This window comes from Octopus sinensis, linkage group LG11 (assembly GCF_006345805.1).
Source record: "Octopus sinensis linkage group LG11, ASM634580v1, whole genome shotgun sequence".
NCBI lineage: Eukaryota > Metazoa > Mollusca > Cephalopoda > Octopoda > Octopodidae > Octopus > Octopus sinensis.
Window position 1 is genome coordinate 23,279,911 of NC_043007.1, and position 27,500 is coordinate 23,307,410.

The 27,500-nt window shown below is 37.9% G+C and overlaps 1 protein-coding gene across 6 annotated transcripts in view; it reads left to right on the forward strand.

Moving 5' to 3' along the window:
* The window catches only part of LOC115217220 (soluble guanylate cyclase 88E), a 441,284-nt gene that overhangs the window by 125,214 nt on the left and 288,570 nt on the right, over positions 1-27,500 (forward strand). For all 6 annotated transcript variants that reach the window (XM_036507237.1, XM_036507236.1, XM_036507240.1 and 3 more), the window contains exon 2: positions 13,426-13,495. In XM_036507237.1, the coding sequence (XP_036363130.1) occupies positions 13,479-13,495 (17 nt within the window). In that variant the 5' untranslated portion in view covers positions 13,426-13,478. The remainder of the gene's footprint in view (positions 1-13,425; positions 13,496-27,500) is intronic.

The window sequence follows — 27,500 nt, forward strand, 5'->3', positions numbered from 1 at the left end:
TATTAGGCAACTTGATGTAGTTGTGTGTGCTACATATCGCCCTCCAGATGCCCCAAGCCATGTGGGCAAGTTTGAAGACTGCCTTATAAAAATAGAAGAAATTCTAACCACATTAGAACAACACATAGGTGTGCTTCTTATGGGAGACTTCAATCTGCCCAATGTCAGATGGCCCAGGGCCTTTCTCTCCCAGGAATGACAAGATGTGAACGAGGACAGGCGAGGTCCCTCCTGAACCTCATCAACACCCTGTACATGGAGCAGGTAATACTCCAACCAACCAGGGCAGGTAACACACTGGATCTCTGCTTCACAAATGACATGGATCTCATCCATAATGTGAAGTGACACCGACACTACTCTCGGATCACAACATGATAGAGCTGACCATGTACGGGCCAAAAGAGAGCACGGACATGCAGCCTACAAGAAACCCTCAAAATCTTTCCAGCTTGAACTACCATAAGGCAAACTGGAAACAAATTGAGAAAGAGATCCTCAAACAAAACTGGCCTAAATGTCTCTCCTCGCCAGACATCGACGTGAAACTTCAACAATTCATGTCTGTAATGCAAGCCATATGCTACAAATGTGTCCCAGAGAGAAAGGCCACTGTACACAAGAACAAAATCCCCAGAGAGAGGAAAATTTTAATGAGACGGCGTACGAAAATTTCAAATCGCCTAAACAAACAGATTGAAAGCAGTGAAAAGTCCCGCCTAAAAATAAAACTGTTGGAAATCGAAAAATGTCTGCAACTCTCCCATGAAAAAGAAAGAGCAGACAAAGAAGCCTGGGCTATAGAAAACATAAAATCTAACCCCAGAGCTTTCTACAGGTATGCCAAAGAAATAGCTACAGGCACTGTAGAATAGGGCCACTCCTCGAAAAGGATGGCACACTTACAGGAAAACCAATGAGGGTAAGTGAAATACTGAATGAGCAATTCGAGAGTGTTTTCACTCCACCCCTTGGGCATCTCCAAATCACCAATCCAACTGACTTTTTTACCACTGCAGATATAAAATCAGAGGCGGCGACGATAGATTACATCGATATAAAGGAAGACGATGTAACCAAGGCTATAGATGAAATGAAAACAGACTCAGCTACTGGCCCCGATGGATTCCCGGCAATCCTCCTAAAAGCATGTAAGAGAGTCCTAGCAAGACCACTGCAGTTCCTCTTTCAGAGCTTCCTTGCAGCTGGCAAACTTCCAGGAAAACTGAAGGAAGGTAAAATATGCCCCATTCATAAAGGAGGTAGCAGAGCGGAAGCCAAGAACTATAGACCTATCTCTCTGACCTCACACATCAGCAAGGTCATGGAACGAATAGTCAGAAGGAAGCTGATCACCTTCCTTGAAGAGAATGACTTGCTGCCCGGACACCCAACATGGTTTCCGACCAGGGAGAAGCTGTTTAACTCAGCTCCTACAACACTATGACTGGGTGCTGAAACGGCTGCTCAACCACTCAAATGTGGAAGTGATATATCTCGACTTTGCAAAGGCCTTTGATAAAGTCGATCATGGAATGATATGTCACAAACTGCGTGATCTCAACATAGTTGGAAAACTGGGAGAATGGCTTCATGACTTTCTGAAGGATAGAAGTCAGGTGGTAGTAGCCAATGGGGCCACCTCCATTAACACACAAATAGTGAGCGGTGTTCCGCAGGGCACTGTTCTGGGACCACTACTGTTCATAATGGCCCTCTCAGACATGCCCTCAGCCACGCAGAGAGCCACGATCACAAGTTATGCAGATGATACAAAAGTTTCACAGGCAATACAGAACCCTGAGGACACTAAACACCTGCAATGTGAGCTGGACGAAATATACAAGTGGGCTGAAAAGAATAGCATGCAGTTCAATGCTGGAAAGTTTCAAGCTTTATACTATCAGCATGCAAAACTGAATGCAATACCCAATGAATACACTGGACCCGGAGGGATTGCAATCCCAGAGGCACAATCAGTGCGTGACCTGGGTATTCACATGAGTGATGACGCGACCTTTCATGTACATGTTGCTAAACTGACAATGAAATGTAGACGGCTGGCTGGATGGATTCTTAGAACCTTTAGAACAAGAGAACAAGAACCATGATGGTCCTCTGGAAGACACTTGTCCTAAGCCACTTTGACTATTGCTCTCAGCTATGGTCACCATCCAGTGTCAAGTTGATCACAGAACTTGAGGCGATCCAACGAAGCTACACAAAGAAGATAGCCTCTATGCAGAATGTAAGCTACTGGGAAAGACTCAAGAGATTACAATTATATTCCCTGGAGCGTAGGCGGGAAGATATGCCATAATATACATCTGGAAGATCCTGGAGGGAAGTGTCCTGAACTTTGGCATCGAGAGTTACGCAAATGCCAGAACTGGGCGCCACTGCGTGGTGCCTAGGACTCCAAACCTGCCATCAAGATGTAGGACAAGATTCTGTGATAGCCTGGGCTTCCGAGGCCCACAGCTCTTCAATATCCTCCGAAGAACCTGAGAGACCTGCATGGGGTGGATACAGATGTCTTTAAAATGAAGCTGGATCTCTTCCTGTCAGGTGTCCCAGATGAACCAACTTCACGGCAGGAGGGGCAGATGAGGGCAGCTGCATCGAACTCTCTCATGCACCAAATAGCAGTTGCTAGAAAGCCTCCATGAAGTGAAACCAAGTAGCAACACCAAATGGCGGTGCCCCAGCATGGCCACAGCTCATGAGCTGAAACTAGAATCAATCAATCAATCAATCATATGTGTGTGTGTGTGTGTGTGTGTGTGTGTGTTATATTTATACAAAGTATACCTTTTTTATCCCAAGCAACGCCAAATATCTCTGCTAGTGTATATGTGTGCATACACACACACACCACATAAATATTTACAAGCTTGAATAATTTTTTTTTTCAGATTTTGACTGATGATTTATGGCAACTTGTATTCCCATGTTATATCATTAATCTGATACAACTTGTCTAGTTGTTGCTAAGTTGTTTATTCTTTATTTTCATAAGTAACGCAAAAACATTATTTATTCTTTGTTATACAGCTTTGATAATGAGTGGTAAAAAAAAATTACAATTAGAGCCATTTTACACTACCTATGACAAAAAAAGGACTTAGTGCAAGAGCAGTGGCCAAATAAATTAATGATGTAGAAGGCCCAGGAACTGTCAACGAACGTGTAGCACAAAACAGGTTCATACGTTTCAAGGAAGGTGATACCAGACTCGAAGACAAACTAAGTTCAGGGACACCTGTTGTGGAAGATGAGAACTTGTTTGAAATGGTTGTACACCAGCCAAGTTCAAGTATACACACATTGTCGACAGGACTTGGTCTTCACGAAGCACCATCAATCGAAACTTCCAGATTGGCCTCGTGACAGACGGTGTCGAGAAGCTCTTTGTGAACAGATTAACGACCAGGCTCAACGACGTGCGAATATTTGCAAACAGCTCCTGGCAAATACTCGAGATGCCCGTCCTTGGCGTCGAATTGTAACTGGGGATGAAATATAAATCTATATTCGGAATCCTAATAAGAGAAATTAATGACTTTGTTCTAGCCAGGCTTCAGAATCAGTTGTCAAAGAAGAGCGGTTTGAAAAGAAGGTCATGTGTGTTTGGAGGAATTTTAAAGGGGTTTTGCACTTTGAGCTCGTCCCAGTCGGCCAAGTTATAAACGCTTACCTGCATACTCAACAACTGCTGTGATGTTTTGGAAACCCGCTACCTGGCATTTGTCAATCGAAGACGTGCTCTCTTATAGCTTGACAGTGCTCCAGCACACACTGCCAATGTAACCAAACGCAAACTTGAGGAACTTGAAAGGATGGAAGTGCTACCTCACCTTGCCCACAGTCCAAACTTTGCACTATCAGATTACTAGCGTTTCAGAGCCATGGTTCATTTTCCGCACGGATGGAGTCTCAAAAATGTAGATGAAATTGAAAACGGGTGCATGGAGTTTCTTTGCCTGTAAACCCGCCAAATGTTATAAGCATGGAATTGAGATTCTGACATAACTATGGCAACAGAAAATACAGTATGATAGGATATATCTTCATGAATAAATGCTTTTCGTACGTAATTTGTTTGACGTATTAATTGTAGCTTGAAATAGAAAAAAAAACCTTTGATTCAGTCTGATATATGGGTACGTGTGCGCTGCGCGTGCGTTTGAGTGTGTATTTGGAGAGAAACTGAGAAGCTTGCTTCCCAACCACATGGTTACGGGTACAGTCCCACTGCGAGTGTCTTCTACTATAGCCTCGGGGCGTTCAAAGCCTTGTGAGTGGATTTGGTAGACGAACACTGAAAGAAGTGCGTATATATATATATATATATGTGTGTGTGTGTGTGTGTGTGTGTGTGTGTGTTTGTTTGTGTGTGTGTGTGTTTGTGTTTGTCCCCCCACCATCGCTTGACAACCGATATTTGTGTTTACTTCCCCGAAACTTAGCAGTTCGGCAAAAGAAACCAATAGAATAAGTACTATACTTACAAAGAATAAGTCCTAGGTCGATTTGTTCGACTAAATGCGGTGCTCCAGCATGGCCGCAGTCAAATGATTGAAACAAGCAAAACAATAAACGAATAAAAGCGTATAGATATGTGTCGTCAGTACATCTGCTTGTACAGAAGGAAGATGAATGCTGCATGAGAATGAAGATAGATCAAATACTGGGGAAATTTGGAAAGGTATCAGCTGACCGCGGTTCACTCTTTGTTCAGGAATATTAAACTAGCTATCAAAGAGAAAGCGTGGTGCTACACCTGACTCAAGACAGAAGACGAGTGGCATGTCTAATACAGTGAGAAACCTCTCCTCAATAAGATCAAGCGTTGAAGCTGACAGAGATATCTGATTCAAATAATTTTGTGTTATTGGACAGATATCACCTGCATTGCTTATATCGCTGGTAAGGAGCCGAAATACCTACACAGTTAATTCAATATCTGCCGAGCATATCGACCCCTGCATTCGGAAACGGAATACAGATACGCTCTCAGTGTATAATTATTACCTCAACTATTATGTCTAGCCATATTAACCCCTTTAATACGTACACCTTTCTCCTAAGTCTAACATTGGTTTAAATGTAACGTCACAACTAAATCGGTTTCAGAATACACTTGGATAACAAGACTAAGGCCATGACTCTCATATATTTGATTCCTTCCTCTCAAACACCATTTAGAATGATCGCCTAAGCCTTAGGCCCTAAGGAATGCTTTCCAAAGTATTTAGTTACACCTTGACAGCATCTTCATATAATCAAGCTTTTTATAATCATTCTACGCTCTCCTTTGATAAGCACGTGGTAATTTCACCTTTTAAATTATAAAACATATATTTTATACATTTATAACATGTTTCACTAATGTTAACTCAAATTCCCGACAACGTACTATGTGGTTACAATTTTAAAATGTTCATCTTATGTTGCTTTTAGAAATTGATCTTATTTCTCCTCAAACTTAAGTAGCCAACCTATTTCTGATACTAAATCATGTTCTCAAATACAGCTGATTATAATTTGATAATTTTAACAGCGTTCATATCTATCTTGTAACTAAATTCCTAGTCGCTCTTCTGCTACTTCTCAACTACAACATAATTATTTTAGCTTTCATACACATCACTTCTACTAACCACAACATATTTATAACATTACTCAGAAATTCAGAGAAATGATATATATCATCTGACAGTTTTCTTGCAGAAAACGTCTAGCAACAAAATAAATACTACCAATTTACCATCACTACTATAGTTAAATAAATATAATTCTATTTTTATTCTATTTTATTTTTTGCTATTATACATACAACTCCTACATACACCCAAGTATCTCATATTTACTCTTACTATTTCATTAAATCCCTTCCTCATGAGATGTCCAACTAGACTTTTAGCAAATATTTTCATTTTTTTTCCTTATTATATACTTTCTCTAGGGTCGTATAATCAAATATTTCATGCTATATAATTTTTTCTTTATCATATTATCCCTCACCATGATTTAAATAATTGTTTACATAAGTTATCTTTGTAGTCTTTACTACAAATACACGCGTAAATAATAGCAGTTAAGCAAATCTCAATGTATAAAAACATTGATCGATGTATATGTTTAATTTATTTAATTCACGTTACCCCACACCTAAACACACTTTTTTATTTTATCATAAATTGTATGCCGTCTTCATTTTAAATATTTCATATGTCATATGAAATATTTCATACTATATTTCATATTATATTTCAAATTTATACGTTTCTATCAAAATTGGTTTCAAATTTCGGTACAAGGCTAGCAATTGAGGGGAGGGGGCTAAGTTGATTACATTGACTCCAGTGCTCAACTGGTAATTATTTTATCGATTCCGAAAGGATGAAAGACAAAGTCAACTTTAATGGACTTTGAGCTCAGAACGTACGAAAATGCGGCTAAGTATTTTGCTCGGCATGCTAACGAGTTTCCCACATCACCGCCTTCATTTCTATCAATGATTTCAAATTTTAGCACAAGACCAATAATTTCGGGGAAGAAGCTACGTCTATTACATCGACCCTAGTACTCAACTGGTATTTATTTTATCGACTCTGAAATGATGAAAGGTAAAAATCAACCTCACTGAAATTTGACCTCAGAGCATAAAGGCGAGCGAAATGAAGTAAAACATTTTGCTCGGCGTGGTAACGATTCTCCCGGCTCACCGCCTTACGGATTTCTATCGGTATTGATTTCAAATGTTGGCACAAGGGTAGCAATTTCGTTGGAGGGGTTAAAGTCGATTACATCGACGCCAGTGCTTAACTAATACTTATTTAATCGATCTTGACAGGGATGGAAAGAAACTTCGACCTCGGAGGAATTTGAATTCATAACGTAGAGATGGACGAAATGCCACAAACCATTTTGCTCGGCGTGCAAACGATTTCTACCAGCTCACCATCTTTACACATTTCTATCAATATAAAAAAATATAAGACACCAACCCGCTTCTTTTAACTATTCTTTCGATTAAGAAAACCTTTGTTTTGGCGAGCTGACAGAAACGTTAGCACGCCGGACGAAATGCTTAGCAGTATTTCGTCTGTCTTTACGTTCTGGGTTCAAATTCTGCCGAAATCGACTTTGCCTTTCATCCTTTCGGTGTACTGGTATCGATCTAATCTACTAGCCCCTCCCCAAAAATTTCGAGCCTTGTGCCTAGAGTAAAAACGAATACCGTTAAAGTTACACTTTTTGCAATCATTTGTTTTCCGTGTATATAAGGTATGATTGTTACCAGTATACTGTTTCTATTTAAACAGTCACTGATTTTTAGATTCCTTTTGCAAAATTTATAGTTTTAAATCTTCGTCCTTCCTTTATGTTTGCGATTTCTTCGCTGTTAAGCTTAGTCATGTACTTTTCTAAACTTCTATGCATTCAAAATTTTGCTTCCTTTCTCATGAATCTGATAACTCAAGGTGAAACAATCAAAAGCTTTCTTTCGGTTAGCATATACAGACGCACGCACGCACACACACATACACACACATGTACATACATACATACATACATACATACATACATACATACATACATATATATATAAATATATTATATATATATATATATATATATATATATATATATATATATATATGTATGTATATGTATATATATATAGAGAGAGAGAGAGAAAGAGAGAGAGAGCAATAAGAAAATAGAGGGATCAATAGGTGGTACATCAACTTTGAGACATTATATTATGTCAATTTAATTATTTATTTACTAAAATGACAATTACAAGAATATACATACATGTATAATATATTATGCTTTACATATATAAATATGCATAAATACATATACCTATACTTAAATGTACATACATATTTGCATGTATAAGCATACACACGAATCAATTATTATTAGATGCATTATATTATTCATATTAGATAAAATGGAATCAGAGGTGAGAAAGTTATAAGAGTAGTAATATTGTAATTTATAAAAGCAATCTATCTTAAAGTTATTTCAATTATGCAAGAACGAAACTGCATATACATGAGGAACATACATATATATATAAATATATATATATATATATATATATATATATATATATATATATACATATATACATACACACACACACACACACACCACACACACACACACACACACACACACACACACACCACACACACACACAACACACACACACACATATATATATATATATATATATATATATATATATATACATACATATTTCCGGTCATAGGTTAAGAGACAGAACCACCTTAAAGCAACTCAATCAACATTGAACGACATTATCTATGATAGAGATATATAAGATTAAATTTTATCAAAATTAATATCTGTTGGGTTGTCCGGAAAGTTCGTGCCGGTTTTTAAAGGAAAGAAAAAGGTCAATAAATACTTGCCATTACATTTTCAACCAAATATGAACCATTTTGTTGCACAATGCGTCTCCATCTTTTCTTTAACTTGAAAATACCCTCTTCACAGAATTGAGGTGGTTTCATGGCAAAGAATTCAACAAGGTGTCTTTTTACGTCATCCAAGGAATTGAAATTTTTACCATTAAGACTATTCTGCAGAGACCTGAATAAGTGGAAATCAGAAGGAGCAATATCTAGTGAATATACAGGGTGGGGTAACACCTCCCAGCCGAGCTGCAGCAATTTTTGTCTGGTTCCCAAAGCATCAAGTGCCGAAAATGAACTTTCTTAACTTCCATTTTAAAGGGTTACAGAATTAACACAAGTTATAGGAACATAAACCTTCTTCCACGAAAAGATAGCTTAAACTGTGTTCTAAATGGAAGTGTAGTCAAATCCTATTTTATAGACTCAACCATGTTCTAAAATAAGTCGATAGGTAAGCTAATATATATCGGCACGAACTTTCCGGACAACCCATTACAATTCTTATTCTGAATCCTATGTTAAATTATATAGATTACGCGCATTTCATGGCAATATATCTAACGGTATTGCTCAAATAGAAGTTCTCGAAATTGAATACCATATCAATCCGACTATACTGCCAATCGTCAGGTGTAGATTATATAACACTATTTTACTATTTACATTAAATATAAAGATATGACAATGAAAATTATACAACTAGAAATCCACAACTGTTCTTATATAATACATGCACATGTCTTTTGGTGTGTATGTATTCTTTTACTCTTTTACTTGTTTCAGTCATTTGACTGCGGCCATGCTGGAGCACCGCTTTTAGTCGATCAAACCGCCCCCAGAGCTTATTCTTTGTAAGCCTAGTACTTATTCTACCGATCTCTTTTGCCAAACCACTAAATGACGGGGACATAAACACACCAGCGTCGGTTGTCAAGCAATATTGGGGTAACAAACAAAGACACACAAACATACTCACACACGTATATATATATACATATACGACGGGCTTCTTCGAGTTTCCGTCTACCAAATCCACTCACAAGGCTTTGGTCGTCCCGATGCTATAGTAGAAGGCACTTGCCCAATGTGCTACGCAGTAGGATTGAACCCAGGACCATGTGGTTGGTAAGCAAGCTACTTACCACACAGCCACTCCTGCGCCTATGAATATAAATGTGAGATAATCAAGTGGGTAAATATTGGTCGAGAGTATCATATGTGCGTAAGTTCAAATCTACTTACTGCATGTTTAATTCAGTTAATCTACTTTCACAATAGAGGAGATTGTATACGAAGATGTATAGCGGATGACATGTGATTAAATGGCTTCTTGTACAGGAAAGAATTTTAAAAATCCTTCGTTCACTTCACCACCGTCACTTTCCGCCCTACAGCAACCATATTACAAATATCGTAGCACCACTTGGATGCAACACTTCAGCATACCAACGCCTTATAGAACTCAAAACGATACCTCCATTACCATCACTACCACCACCCCACCACCACCACCACCACCACCACCACCTTTACCATTACCGCCGTCACCACCACCACCACCATCACCATTATAGATCTTTACCGCCAGACAATATAACTGTCAGTTTTCTTTACAAACAATGAAAATGTCCGTTCAAGTAATTATCTTAATTGGCCTTTGTTGATCAATGTCGCGTTTTTCTATACACTTTTCCCCCACCCTCTGCTAACATACTCCCGTCAATACCTCGCCAGTTCATTACATCACCGTGATCAAACTTAGGCTTTTTCGCTCACCCCTTCTCCTCTAAATGCGTCATTATTTTTGAGTAGCTTCTACGTGGTTGCTCGGTCTGTGAGAAATAGCTGTCAGATCTCTCAAAACTCGTATTCTGGTCGTCTTACACGTTAGATAATATACTCCTAGATATATTGTGCATGAATAAGAGATGGAATGATTATGACCAGAAAGATTTTGATCATGCAGTTACTCAATCAAGACTGAATGGGCGGGGTGCTACGTAACAACATTGACTCTAACCCCGCACAAGGGAACCGCTATGTAGTCGCTTAGCTTGCTAGAAAAAGCTGCCTAACCCTCCTCAAATTACAACCTACTGTCTTAAATAAAGAGATATTGGACAATACAGTCCCTGGTATATACACAAAGCGAGCGTGTAGTACATGCTACCGAGTCACTCTGCATAAGCTCATAAGCTAAAGCGTTCAGTGCAGAACCTAGAGAGGGGCCTGATAGGTGATAGAGATACGCATACGTAAAGTGGACCTTAGTGAAAATACTATGCAACCATTTTAAAGTGTTTTTATCCGTGCAGGACTGTACATCGGACTGTCGTTGAACGTTTCTAGTAATACATCAGTTTTATAATGAGAATAGGTTGCTAATCCAATGTACTGTACAAGATCGCCTTGGATCCATCATTTCGTATCGAGTTAGAAGTATGATGGGCAGGAACGCGAAATTCGAATCGCTACATATGAGATTCCAGCTCTCATAGCCATAAATAATACTTACCCATTGGCATTGAGCACTCTTTTGAACTTCTCGCCGATAGCAAAGTACTATACATACGTATATACATACATACATACATACATTTATGCACATACACACGCGCATACACACGCACACACACGAACATATATACCAGATATATAATCTATTAAAAATGAATTATGTTTTTATCAAGTATATTTGTTGACACACCCAATAGTATTTGTGAGATGCACTTATGGTAGAATATGAGATCTCTTTGAACTAGTTCTGTTTCCATTTTATATGTTTGTGCATCACTGACGTTATTTTTTCGGTTTTTTTTTTTTTGCTTTTATTTTTAGGCATAGCTGTGTGTTAAGTAGTTATTTGAAAACCGGTATTGCTTTGTTTACGCCCCTGTGATCTAGCGATTCGGTTAAAGAGAATGATAGAATAAATACCAGACTTCAAAAATAAGGAGTGCGATCGATTTGTTCGACTAAACTCCTTCAAGGCGGTGTCCCAGCATGGCTGCAGTTCAATGACTGAAACAAGCAAAAGATAAAAGAAACCGACCCATAAAAATGTGTCATGTCATTAACTATGCACTAAATATTCGATAAGTTACATTGAAGTTTTGTGGGCTGTCATCCAACTTCTTTTATTTTGCCCCTTTTCACTTCATTTTCCGCTTGTATTCTCTCATATCCTCATTATTTAACTTATACTAATATACTTACAAATTACCTTCAAGTTTTGGCTCAAGGCCAACAGTTTCAGAGGAGGGGTAAGTCAGTGGAATTTGAACACAGAACGTGTAGATGGGGAAATGTCGCGAAGTATTTTGCCCGGTGTGCTAATGATTCTTATTTCTTCATTGCCCACAAGGGGCTAAACATAGAGGGGACAAACAAGGACAGACAAAGGGATTAAGTTGATTACATTGACCCCAGTGTGAAACTGGTACTTTATTTATCGACCTTGAAAAGATTAAAGGCAAAGTCGACCTCGGCGGAATTTGAACTCAGAACGTAACGACAGACGAAATACCTATTTCTTTATATCGATTACATCGACCCCAGTGCGTAACTGGTACTTAATTTATGGACCCCGAAAGGATGAAAGGCAAAGTCGACCTCGGCGGAATTTGAACTCACAACGTAACGACAGACGAAATACCGCTAAGCATTTCACCCGGCGCACTAACGTGTCTGCCAGCTCGCCGCCCTATGTAGTATCCCATCTATCTCGTGGAACTGCACTCATTTTCTAGAAATGAAGAAGTTTGTAGAGATATTCAGGGAAGATTGGCTCACCGTATTTCAAAATTTCAGTCGAGGTTCTAACTTTCGATAGGGTTTTGCTTTTTTTTTTTTTCATGCAAAAGCTTCTATCGTAATAGTGTGAATGACTGTTTTAAGGTTGTCTCCAAACTGAACTTTATCTGATGTTCTTTGTACTGAAGAAGAAATATTCTCAGAGTCTGCTGCCTTGAGAGAAACCTGTTCAGCTAGTCTCACTGAAACTTCTTTGGTTGCAGCCTGACCTTCAGGCAAACAAGCAAATCGTCTGCATTACAAACTAACTGCATTGTGGTATGTTTTAGTCGGCAAACAATTTTTGAGATGAGGACACTTGACAGTGACAATGATTATGTTGCGCAGACATTTAGACTGTATCTCCAGGATACTCTATGATGGCTTTTGAAACCAAAGTAGATGTTAGTGACACATAAACTGTGATAAGCACAGTTCTAGGAGTTGTTGACTATTGGCTATTATGTTGCCAGTACAATAGCGATCTAAATAAATAGTCCAAGCATGCTAGTTTAGCACTGGTGTCGCCTATTATGAAGGGCCCTTTTTATTATAAAAGATATTATCTTGATAATATCTGCTAAGTACTCCCGTACCACTTCTCTTCTAGTAATGTACAGTTATTGGGCGTTAAATTCATCGTGTTGTTATTCTTGTATATTTCTCGTATTACACTTTATGGAATCTATGTCTGCTATAGTCTGGTCCTATACTACAAAGAATATACTAAGACTCAGGCTGAAAATATGTTGACGTAGATAGTTTTTTACTGAGATGAGATTTTTTAAATGTTTTTGAATGTCAAAATGTTCATTTTTCATTCTCATCTGCAAAGCTTTTTTTTACTCATGTCGAAAGCATTTGAAGAAAGCGAAATTTTCCAGGTCCTTTATAATCTCCATCTCTGGAATTCTAAACAGCCAGCTCGGCTTGTCAGTCTGTCTCATTGTCCTGTCATCTTGTATTTACCCAGTGCAAAGGATGTCTCAAAGCCCTCGCCAAATTGCTTGACCAGCTTGGCGGGTGTCATTTGCGACATACAATTTTAGATCCTCCCTGAAGAGAATTGGTGGATGGACCTCGTCTTCCCACTTTAGTAACCTATAGTATTCCTATTCTTTTATTTATTTATTTATTCATTTATTTATTTATTTATTTTCTCTTTTTAAAGGTTTTTGCACCTCGGAATTACTAGCTGACTCGTGAAATACACAGACGAAAACCATGAGCGACGAAATAGGGTAAGAATGTATTTTTGGTTGTGTATCCTTCTGATTACAGTTGTATGTTCGTATTGCAGGTTGTTAACAATATTACCCTTGATTTAAGAGCTTCACTCTCAGTGATCTAATATCACGTAATGGGATAATTATAGCGAAAAACAGTGGAATAAACATAGCTGTGAATAAAATAGCAGAACCACGAATAAGCAAATTGGTAGAGTGTGGTTACGGATAGTACTATTTTTGCTTACAAACTTCAGCCGTGCATAAAGTGGTCGAGCGTCGGTCATCAATAACAACCATCACAGGCACAGTATAATTTAGGAGTGTTTCGTTACATCGCAAGACTGACTACAAACACTTCCAGTGTTATAGTCAGGAGTTGAATGAGCTTCTTCAGATTGGTTTGCTTTAGATATACTTTTCGGTAACGAAAATTTCTTATGAATAAAGCAATATTTGTTGTGTTCCGATACTTACCAAATAGTAAACATAAGATAGAGCTTTATATTTCATGTTTTAAGCATATGTTGAATCTGACTCTCTTCCATTATTTCGCACCATGTTAAAGTGTTCTATGTGTTATTAAATGGTTTAAGTCTGTCTGCATTATTCAGTGAGAGTGTAAATTGTACCTAATTTAATCCATGTCTGTCTCAGAGAGAGATCCTGCTTTAAAGGTGAAATATGATAGACCTTACCCTTGCTTTCACAGTGATACATTCATAGGGGATATTGTCAATCCTTGGGTAGAAACTGTAGTTTGTTGGGAGCGTTTGTTGTAGTTTATTATTATCAACTCTAGTGCTATTAAACTACTGCCCTAGAGTTAATAAACAGCCCTGACTGAACAAACTTGCAATCAAAGGCACTTCAACTGTGATCACGCCATCTTTTCTTTAGACACAATGTATCTAGGACTATATAACCTAATGTTTAAGACGGCAAGCTGGCAGAAACGTTAGCACGCCGGGCGAAATGCTTAGCCGTATTTCGTCTGCCGCTACGTTCCGAGGTTGACTTTGCCTTTCATCCTTTCGGGGTCGTTAAATAAGTACCAGTTACGCACTGGGGTCGATATAATCGACTTAATCCGTTTGTCTGTCCTTGTTTGTCCCCTCTGTGTTTAGCCCCTAGTGGGTAGTAAAGAAAAATTTATATAACCTAATGTATCTTTTTTGAGACGATAGGATGTAATTTGAGGAATATGTGGCTGATAGTGGTAGTAGCTCCCTTAATGGCTCCTCCGTTGTGGATTTTAATCGCGGAGAAATTTTTTTCTTGACACAGAATGGGATGTCACTGATGGACAACGACTTGATTTCCATATTTAGAATCATATAAACTTTATCACTGAGAGGTAAGTGTTTGTGATATATATTTCTTTACTACCCTCAAGGGGCTAAACACAGAGAGGACAAACAAGGACGAACAAACGGATCAAGTCGATTACATCGACCCCAGTGCGAAACTGGTACATAATTTATCTACCCAGAAAGGATGACAGGCAAAGTCGACCTGGGCGGAATTTGAACTCAGAACGTAAAGTCAGACGAAATACAGCTAAGCATTTCGCCCGGCGTGCTAACGATTCTGCCAACTCTCCGCCAAGTGTTTGTGATCTGGTAAACGCCACAGCCTTGTTCGTGACATAAAATCACCGAGCTTGACTCAGCAAGCTGCGATTCTTGATAATCCGCAATTAATTAATTGAAATAATCTCATTTCCACAATTTAACTTAAAATTGTATTACTCCGGCTTTCAGTTAGCCACTAACAAAACTGATATTTCATTTAATTTTGCGTTTCCATTTCGAAGTCACTGAATAGTGACCCACATTTCCCGGAACTATGTTATATTATATTACGGCTTGCAACTACAGACTGAAGATAATATATCATTACCGCTCGTATTTCACTCTACAAAATCTGTCATCGCAGAATATAGGTGACTGTAGTCAAATTTCTTGCACGTATTGTACGCTTAGGATAAAAGTTAATTACATCCTCAAACACATCATATACTAGGAACACTAACATCTACTGTTTTTGACTGCCCTTGATTGAAACCAACCACGAAAGTACTCATGTTATAAACTCTGACCGCTTCTTCCTCTCATTTTACTTCCTACTCGTTATGCAGCTTTCACACTACTCCCACCACTGTTTATTGGCTTGGCTACCTCTTCCCTCTCTTTTCTCTCTATTTTTCTCTCTGTCTCTGTCTCTGTCTCTCTCTATCTATCTATCTATCTATCTATCTATCTATCTATCTATCTATCTTTCTCTCTGTCTGTCTATCTCTGTCTCTGTCTCTCTCTTTTCTCTCTGTTTTTGATCACATCAGCTTGTCTACATCACCCATTTTCTCATTCGCAACTTTGCGACATGGTCAATACGATCTATGTACATTAGCTCTCTTTCTCCCTCCCTCATCTCTCTCTCTCTCTCTCTCTCTCTCTCTCTCTTTTCTCTCTCACACTGAAGAACGACTTTGTCCGAAACGTTAGATTCTTTCACTCTTCACGGTTAACCAATTCAATAAACTGTTGTACAAAACTTTTTACGGATTGATTTCTTTTTGCCAGTTTCCACGGATTCTGGATTATGCCGACCAAATTATATCTGTTGGATTTAATGCAGGAGTGTAACGTTTAGAATTGTGTGTGTGTGTGTGTGTGTGTGTGTGTGGGTGTATTAACGTTCATCATGATCGCGATAAAGATTTTTACTAATGCTATTCAAGGTTAACTACGAGTGTGTTTGAGTTCTAATAACTTCCGCGGCAGGATTTGAATTCCGAATACAAAGGGCCGGATAAAATACTGCAAACAATCCTGTCCGAACCTCTAACGATTCCATCAGTGAACAGTTCTAGACAAGCATTATTTATCGATTCCAAAAGAAGGAAAGGCAAAGTTGACTTTGGAGAGAATAGCACTCAGAACACAAAAGCCGAAATAAGTACTGCAAGACCCAGAATAAATACCGCAAAGACCCGGAATAAATATTCTTTTCTACTCTAGGCACAATGCCCGAAATTTTGGGGGAGGAGGCCAGTCGATCAGATCGAACCCAGTACTTAACCCAGTACCTAATTTATCGATCCCGAAAGGATGAAAGGCAAAGTCGACCTCGGCAGGATTTGAACTCAGAACGTAAAGACAGACAAAATACAGCTAAGCATTTCGCCCGGCGTGCTAACGTTTTTGCTAGCTCACCGCTATAGCCAGAACAAATATTGTTCATACATCGATACTTAACCAAAGACATCTTCAAAATGCAAGCGTCGTTCTACCTACACCGAAACTAGTGTGTTCGGACTGTACTTCAGCTATTACAGAGTTCCAAATGTGAGGTGATTTGCAGTCCACCGGTCGTCAAACTCGTTAGATATATTCTCAAAAGGAGTTTTTCAGAACTAGATACGGTATAGCTAAATATTCGTACTTCGGTCTTCGGAGGAAAGATCCTTATTCCACACTTCTCACCTTCACGTTGAAAGCATAACTGCCATAAGTTAATTAGTAAGTTGTTTTCAATGGATTGGCCTTCGATCCAGGTGGAAGATTTGTATCTGATGACCTCATAGTTATAGAAACTGACTTGAATCTCCGGCTCAATAGATAACACTGGTTCCTGAAAGAGTTAACAACGTATACAAAGCTGGTTTCTCATATTCCTATCGAAACGTAGTCACGTTGATCCAATTGTCTTCCAGAAGATAAGAAAAAATAATCGAATCCAGTATTGGAAAAACGTCTGATTCCAGTGCTATATTATCGATTATGGTGATGTAACTATTTGCCTTCAATTAATATTGTCTCCGCATCATCTAAACGCTTAAGAAGATAATTTGAAAGTGGTGAATTAAAATGCGAAGTTCCTCTTGATAATTGGAACCTCATTAAATTATTGGCAATAATAAAACCAATGACGGACTTTTGTCTATTGCATATAGAGGTCACTGTATATAATAAACATGCACAAATACACATACAAATGCGCACACACTCTAACATAAACACAAGCACACATATTTATGTACACACACTCTCTCAATCTCGCTCTCGCTCTCTCTCCCTTGGAGGGATGGTTATGTTTACATATATAAATACATATATATGTGTGTATATATATACATATATATATATATATATACATATATACGTGTGTATATATATATATATGCATATATATATATATATGTATGTATGTATATATATATATATGTATGTATATTTATATATGTATATATATATATATATATATATACATATATATATATTATAAAGTGTGAAGATATCTTTAAACACACAGGCACAATCACACAAACATACATAGATATACACATACATATGCATGTATGTATGTATGTATGTATGTATGTATGTATGTATGTATGTATGTATGTATGCACGTATGTATGTATCTCTCTATCTGTCTATGCATGCACATGCATGTACACTGTAACTATTGTTGTCTTGTTGTTGTTGTATCTATTGACATCGCTGTCATCGTTGTTGATTAGGCTCTTGTTTTTATTATTCACGTTGCTATTGCTTATATTGATGTTTTATTTTAATACAGCAATTTAAATTGTTATTTCCCCCTTTTCAGTGTTTTTGTTGTTGTTGCTGTTGCCATTGTTATGATATTTTCCTGGTCGTTAGTCATTGTAGTGCTGGGAAGGTAATTATTGCTAAAAGGGGTGATAATGCCAGTGTGTCGGTTTTTCTTGTCTTATCTTCTTTTTTTTCCTTTCGTTTTTTTTTTGTTTTGTTTTTTGTTTTCTATGGGGTGTGTTTTGGTGCTGATGGCAGTAATTGGAAAATACAATCATTTATATGAATACCAGCAGCATACTACACACTGACTTCATACATACATACATACATACATACATACATACATACATACATATATATATATATTATATATGTTTTTATTTTTATTTTTATTTTATTTTATCTAGTTTCACCTCACGAGCTGTGGCCATGCTGGGGCACCGCCCATATTTATATGTATATTATATATATCTAATATATATATTACTTATATTGTATATACATACATCTGCATATACATAGACAGGCACGAACGCACACACACACACATACACACACATCGCGCGCACATGTTAAACTATAGTCAGCGAGGTACTTTTAATGCACCAGTAAGTAATTTATTAATCGAACCAGCTAACAAGAAAGTGTTATGTATGCCAATGGGTCTCTCCGGTTTACTCAAGAGTAGATTTCTAATCAATGCCGCTACGGATGATTAGCGACGGTATTTGGTAACTAATAAAATCCCAACACACTATCGTAATTTCATAATTCATCCTGCTGATACCCCTTCTTTCTTGCAAGCTGAGATATTGTAAACAGGGACGAAGTGTTTATATCCATCTGTATAAAGTTTATAGATATATTCTAAAGTAAGTATAAATATAAGTGGCTGTGTGGTATGTAGCTTGCTTACGAACCGCATGGCTCCGGGTTCAGTCCCACTGCGTGACACCTTGGGCAAATGTCTTCTACTATAACCTCGGGCCGACCAAAATCTTGTGAGTGGATTTGGTAGACGGAAACTGAAAGAAGTCCGTCGTATATATGTATATATATGTGTGTGTGTGTGTGAGTGTGTGTGTGTTTCTGTGTTTGTCCCCCTCAACATCGCTTGACAACCGATGGTGGTGTGTTTACATCCCCGTAACTTAGCAGTTCGGCAAAAGAGACCGCTAGAATAAGTACTAGGCTTACAAAGAATAAGTCCTGGGGTCGATTTGTTCGAGAGTAATTCAGGGTCAGCACGGGAGCTAGACAGGGCTATTTGTTGTCACCGCTCCTGTTCCTCGTCGTGCTTGACTGGGTCACCATGACAGCCTACGCTACCTCCGGAAAAGCTATTCAGCTGGAAGACTTGGACTACGCAGATGATCTCGCGCTACTGTCACATCGCCTGCAAGACATGCAAGATAAGGTAGACCACCTGACAGAAACTTCATGGCGAGTGGGCTTGAGGATCAGCCCGGAAAAGACATAAGTGCTGCGTATCAACAACAAGCTGGAAGAGCCAATCACAATCGAAGGGGCACCTGTGGAGGATGTTAGTGAGTTTGTCTATCTTGGCAGCAAGATCAGCAAATCAGGTGGATCAGACGAGGACATCACGGCAAGAAGCAAGACGGCTTGGCAAGCCTTCGCTATTCTTCGGCCGGTATAGAAGTCCACTGCCATCTCAACTCGAAATAAACTCTGCTTATTTAGTTCAAACGTAAAATCTGTGCTTTTGTGTAGCTCTGAAACATGGAGAGCCACCTGCAGCATCTACAAAAAGATCCAGACCTTCATCAACAAATGGTCAAGGTAAATGATGACTGGGAAAGCAACAGTACCCTAATGCTGACATTGGATACAATGACCTGATCTACAACAATGCGCTGATTGAAATCGAGAATGCTCAAAATGAGTGGGGCAGCGTTGAACACATTCGGTTTGCCATCATCATTGCGACAGGACGTTAACACACTCCCACCAAAGTTACTTCTGGCCTTGCGGAGTACCTGAGAGTAAATGAACCGAAGTTGCTCCCTGATCTGAGGCTGATGTACGAAACTGTCGTCAGTGCCGTTGAAAGACAGGTGGGCGGCATTTGTTTCCTCGATGCTGCTAGAGGTACCGGCAAATCCTTTGTAACAAAATTAATACTCGCTAAGATTCGTCGCTAGAAACAAATTGCGCTAGCCGTTGCTTCCTCGGGAATGGCAGCTACGTTATTGCCGGGAGGTAGGACAGCGCATTCAAGCTGCCGTTACATTTGGTGAGGGCCGAGGTTCTTACTTGCAACATTGGCAAAAGTTCAGAGGAAGCTGAAGTTCTTAGACAGTGCCGTCTCATTGTATGGGACGAATGCACAATGACCAATAAGGGTGCCCTTGAGGCACTGGACCGGTGACTGAAAGGTATCAGGGATTCTACAGCTTCTATGGGTGATGTAATTCTATTGCTTTCAGGAGATTTCCGGCAAACCCTTCCTGTCATCCCTAAAGGGAACCTTAAGCACAAACATGCGTGCGCACCTGCTTGGTAATAGCACGTCTGCAGCATTTGCTGAAGACATTTTAGCCCTTGGAGAAGGCAAGGTCCTTAGGAATGATAGGGGCGAAATATCCATCTCTGATCTTTTGGAAACAGTGTTCCCCAATCTGGAAAGTAATTATGCAGACATCAATTGGCTCAGTGAAAGAACCATCCTGGCCCACAAAAACGTAGCTGTCAGTGCTATCAACGGCCATCTCAGAAGCGGAATTCCGGGTGAGGAGCGCATCTACAAATCGATTGACCAGACCTCTGATCCCTAAGACATTGTCAGTTACCCTATCGAGTTTCTCAACTCATTGGAACCAGTAGGGCTTCCACCTCACATTCTTAGGTTAAGGTTGGATGCCCAATTATGCTAATCAGAAACTTGCTTCCGCCTAAACAGTGCAACGGGACCCGCTTAGTAATCAAGTCCTTGACGCCTCACTTGATTGAGGCCACCATTGTTACAGGGTGCAGGAGGGGTGAAAATGTTTTCATTTCAAGGATGCAGCTTTATCCCTTGGGGTCAGACATGCCGTTTAACTTCAGTATATCGCATTTCCCGGTGAGACCATGCTTCGCCATGTCCATCAACAAATCCCAAGGCCAAACACTATCGGTGGCAGGCATCCATTTGGGGTTTTCCATTCAATCAGGATGAAAAAATTGATAAACCGATTCCTTATACGATTTCCCACTAAAATTGGCTACACCATCCTGTGTTGGCGAATTACGTCTCACAACTGACTGACATATCTGTCACTTCAGTTCCTGAAATCAGCTTTTATGTCCTCCGCTGAGAGTCGCGGCAGATCGTCACAGGTTGACATCGAAGTCCACCAATATCACTTAAATCATGTTATCATCTTAAAAAATACAAGTAACAGTTGAAGTACATATTAGATAAACTTATAGGAATAATGATTTCTTGTACGGGCTCAAGACTCCAAACTTGGGGGAATGGATTTATTGTTTAAACTAAATCAGTATTCGATTGGTACTTTATTTTATCGAACTTTCAACATAAAAGGCAAAATCAACCTCAGCAAAATTGTAACTCGAAACGTAATGAGACGTAACCAAGTACTTCAAGGCATTCTGTCCCTCTGATCTGCAACTCAACCGCCATTTTTACATATGAATTGAAACAGAGAAGCGCTGTCCATGTTTCTAAACAATCGCTTGAACATGAGCGATGCTTTACATTCTTTTACTTCAAAGTTTTTAAGCACCGACACCCACATCACCACAGCAATATAGTTGCTATCATTTTGTCCGTTTCAATGTTTCCGGTATATTTTCTTCGTTTTATATAATTTTCACTAAATCGCCTCTTCAATTTTCTTATCGCGCTTTTATTTCATTTCTTCATGGCGACAGTACATTAGTTTGTTTCTTATTTCAATTTATCCCCAAAGTTTTTATGACGATTAGCCTTTATCAGTATAGTCCATTATATTATTATTCCCAACTTAGCTTAAAACAAATGTTCACAGCTTAGTAATCGTATATGTTTTACGATAATGCACCACATTCCGCCATACTTATACCACTCAGAAGTAGTTGGGGTGCTTTCAAAGATGCATAAATTGATACACTTCTTCATTCACTCACATACTCATACCCATTGATGAATACACTTCTATACACAGAAGCACACATACACACACTTACAAGCGAACACGCATACAGAAATATTCAAATGTTCCTTTGTACATGCAGACATATACAAACGTAGAGAAGAGAGGCAGACCGAAACATGAATAAATATCTTTCGTCGTTAGAAGTTTATTTCAAATGATGGTATTTTATTATATACATTTATATGATTCCAGTTTCTTTTACTCTGCTGGAGTTCATTTTTCTTTTATATACTTCTTAATTCATTTTCGATAATGTTTTTGAGATAGTTGTCGCCTCGGGTTTTATTCTTCTTATTACCTCGCTGCAGACGCTACAGTTCAGACATACGCATTGTTAGTAGATCGCGACATCATCCAACACTTTGAATAGTTTTAGTGTAAAAGTTTGGTGTTCATAGTCTTTAGTGACAATATTGGTTCTTTCGCCTTACAAAATACCTTTAAAATGACAATTTTATCGATGCCTTGAACAATAAGCTCATAATAGGATGCTACTTCTGTACATATATGTGTGTATGTACATATATATATATATATTATATATATATATATATATATATATATATATATATATATATATATATATATATACAGATATATGTGTATGTATGTCTTTCTCGTTTTGATTGAAGATTCAGCATTTATTTTAAACCGGCCACCTGCTCAGTGTCAGGTAAAAATAAAAACAGTATTTTGTACGCATGTCTGCCTATCTCTGCATGTGACTATCTAGTTCCCTTCCGGTATGTAAGTGTATGTCTGTGTTTGTGTGTTTGTGTCTGTGTGTATGTCTGTGTGTGTGAATGTGTGCATACAGAGAAAGAAAGAGAGATGTATATAATACGAAACAGATAAAAACTCCCCCGATGGAATGGTTGTTTTTCGTCTCGGAATTATTTAGTTTTAGTCCAAATGTTTAGTTTTGAGCTAAATATGAAACTTGAAGCTGCGAAGTTTCACCTGTAACGGACTATATCATATACATGTGTGCGTATACATACATACATACATACATACATACATATATATATATATATATATATATATATATATATATATACATATATATATATATATATATATATATTATATATATATATATTATATATATATATAATATATACATATATATATATATACATATATATATATATACACATATATATATATACACGTATATATATATATTATGGCGGCGTGCTAACAATTCTGCCAGCCCGCCTCCTTAATAATAATAACGATTTCAAATTTTGGCACAAGACCAGCAATTTCCGGGAGGGTTTAAGTCGATTGCATCGATCTCAATGCTCAACTGGTATTTATATCGAACCTGAAAGGATGAAAGGTAAAGTGAGCCTCAACGTAATTTGAACTAAAAACGTTTATGACGGACGAAATTTGCCAAGCGTACTAAAGACTCTACCAGCTCACTGCCTTCTCCCCTCATTAATAACAACAACAATAATAATAATAATCCTTTCTACTAAAGGTGCAAGGCATGAAATTTGGTACTTATTTAATCGACTCCGAAAGTATGAAAGACAAAGTCGACCTCAGCGTAGTTTGAAGTCAGAACATGAAGACAGACGAAATATCGCTAAGCATTTCGCCCGACGTTCTGACAATTCTGCCAGGCCACCGCTTTCTTAATAATAATAATCCCTTCTACTAAAGGCACAAGGGCTGAAATTTGGTGGGAGGGGGTTAAGTCAATTACATCGACCCCAGTCTTTCATTTGTACTTAATTTATCGACTCCGAAAGGATGAAAGGCAATGTCGGCCTCGCCTGAATTTGAACTCAAAACGTAGCGGCAGACATAATACCGCTAATCTATTCGCTCGGCGTGCTAACGATTCTACCAGCTCGCCGCCTTCTTAATAATAATCTTTTCTACTATAGGCCAAAAGCCTGGATTTTAGTGGGGGGGGGCAATCGATCACATCGCGCTCTTCCCGTACTCGACTGGTACTTAATTTATCAACCCCGAAAGGACGAAAGACAAAGTCGACCTCGAACTCAGAACGCGAAGACAGACGAAATACCGCTAAGCATTTCGCCTGGTATGCTAACGATTCTGAGAACTTGCTGCCTTCGTAACCTATCTTTATTATAATGGTGAAAGCTGCTTATTATTTAGGCATGAGACAGTTACTAAAAGAAAATAATTATTAAAGGCTTGGGATCTTTTCACTTTGACCGGCAGATTTAAAAAATAATTTTTTTAACTAAACAATTTTAAACATCGTATACTGCTAGAATGTGTCACATAAAACATCTTTTTCTCGTGGCGGAAGTTGTTGTTGACAAACAACGGCAGTAATTGTATTCACCTCAATAGACGTCATTGGTTGGTTGAAATTGCCGAAATACGAGAAATTTAACAACAAATAGCTTACAAACTACAGAATTTTCTCAAGAACGCCGCGAGAAAAAGACGTTTTATGTGACACATTCTACCAGTATACGAAGTTTAAAAGTGTTTAGTTACAAAAAATTATCTTTTTGAATCTGCCTGTCAAAGTGAAAAGATCAAAGGCTTAACCATCTGGAATTTTTTTTATAAATTCATGTTTCCAGAAATTTCCTGTAATTTCGATTTCTGAAGTTTATTGAATATTTGAACGTCAAATTCTTTACAAATTTGAATATTCGTTCGATTCACTGCTGAGTAGATTTAATAAACAATATTAATTCATTGCAGCCAAAAATTTCCGTTTACATTAGCAACAGTCTCTCACTCTCTCTCTCTTTCTTTCGCCTCTATTTTCATTAATGATAATTTAATATATATTCATTTCAATGTTTTCATTTCAAGTTTTAATTCACTATTTACAAAACCCACAATTTATTTTATATACGCAATGTAAAAAAAAAAAATTATTGAATGACAAAATAACTGTATAATTTTGAGGCTTATTTTTGATAAAATAATTTTTTTTTTAATATATCAGTATACTTTTTTTCTTTAAATTACGAAGTGATTTTGTTGGCATGGCTGTTTGGAATGCTAATAAGTCTTACAGTAATAACTATGTGATCGCTGCTATTTCTAGCACACTAAATGTATAAACTGCTTAAAGAAATATTTACTAAGCGAGTGAGATTTTTTAGAAACTGAAGTTTTCAGGAAAATTTACTTTCTGAACTTCCATTTATTATTGAATATTTGAAGTTCGCAAATTTAAATATTCAGTACAAGATAGATTTTAACGAACTTTTATGTTTACGATTTTTTCATTCCATGTTTATTTCATTCATTGTTTGCAGTGTTCTCTCCCCTCTCTCACTCTCTCAATCTCTCTCTCTCTCTCTCTCTCTCTCTCTCTCTCTCTAACACACGCACACACAACACACTGTCTCTCTAATATATACACAGACAAACACACACACACACACACACACACACACACACACACACACTCCAGCTTTGACTAACAGAAAACCGCCACGACCCCGAAATGACGAAAGGCAAAGTCGACCTCGGTGGAATTCGAACTCAGAACATGAGGGTTGACGAAATACCTATTTCTTTACTACCCACAAGGGGCTAAGCACAGAGGGGACAAACAAGGACAGACAAACGGATTAAGTCGATTATATCAACCCCAGTGCGTAACTGGTACTTATTTAATCGACCCCGGAAGGATGAAAGGCAAAGTCGACCTCGGCGGAATTTGAACGCAGAACGTAGCGGCAGATGAAACACCGCTAAGCATTTCGCCCGGCGTGCTTAAAAATAATAATAATAATAATAATAATAATAATAATAATAATAATAATAATAATGATGATGATGATGATGATGATGATGATGATAACGGTAATGATAAAATTAGCAGAAAAAATGGCACACCGGAATGAATGTCACGAAGTATGTACTTTCGTTTCTCTATATTTTAAGTTCGTCTTAACTTTCATCAGTCCAGAGTCAAGAAGAAAAAAAAAAAAAATAATAATAATAATAATAATAATAAACTATCCGTCATAAGCTATGATCGATTAACCATCATGCCTTACAAAATGTCCTTATGTCAAACAAAAGAAAATCATTAACCATTCATTTAATTATTAATCAATATGCTTAATTATCACCCCGTATAATATTTTTCATTATCATTCTTTTCTCTTCTTTTAGCCTACTTCCCGCTCTTATTTTCCATTCTACTCGACTACCTCGTCTCATACTTAATCTCTCATTAAGCATCTCTTATTTTTATATCGTCTACTTTTTCTCAATCTGTTTCTCTTCCTCTTTTCTCCTCTTCTTTTCTTCTGTTTTATCTTCTGTCTCTCCTCGTCTTTCCATATCATTTCCCCTTCATTTTCTTCTGTCCTTCAATGATCTCCTTATTTCCTGTTTGCTTCAATAACCGTAACCGCCCTTTTTTTTATTTTTTCGGTTTCACTTCGTGCCTAATCAACTCTACTCTCCCTTTCTTTCACTCTCTATTTTCCCCTAATAACTGATTCTTATCGTCAGTTATTTCCTTTTACAAATTGATCATGCTCTCCTTTCTCATTAAAATCTCATCTCCCTTCTATCCATTCTCTCCCTCTCTCTCTCTTCTCTCACTTTCTGCTTCTCTGGCTCTCTTTCTATTAATCTTTCTTCTCTCTCCCTTTCTTCCCTCACTTTCTTTTTATCTGTCTCGTTCTCGCTCCTTTCTCTCCCATCCATCTCTCTCTCTCTCGTTTCTTGTTTCTCATGTGTGAAGCTCCGCCTTCTTTGTTTTATTACCAGTAATGTAGTTAATGATAGATATCTCTTTCAATGTAATTACAAATTCGGTAAGATCCCACATATCTATTAATTTACTTGGATAATAATTTCATTTCATCAATTTTAACTCATCCTATTACATTTATAAAGCCATACGGTATTTATACTTAACATTTATAACACTCCTCGGAAGTATTTTTTCTTCATCCACGTTGTTGATTCTCATAATCAACATCACTACATTCTCTCTATTTCTTTATACATTGCTTGCTTTTATTTTATCCATCCAAGTAAAACGTACGACGCTGAAGAGCTTTAATATATACGAAACATGTGCGTTGCGGTGACAAGTCACAGTGGCTCAAGTCTTGAAAACGATTGGCATTGCCTTTGTTTCCGAAAACTTTTCGTTGAACTAGTCTTATTAAAATTATTTCCCTTGCTTTATAGTTTGTTTGTTTTTTTTGTTCTTTGTTCTTGCTTTAGATCGAAACCCTCCCTCAATGATAGTTTGTTTTCTTTTTCTACAAATTGTTTGGGTAATATCGGGGGACCGAAGTTTTCCAATTC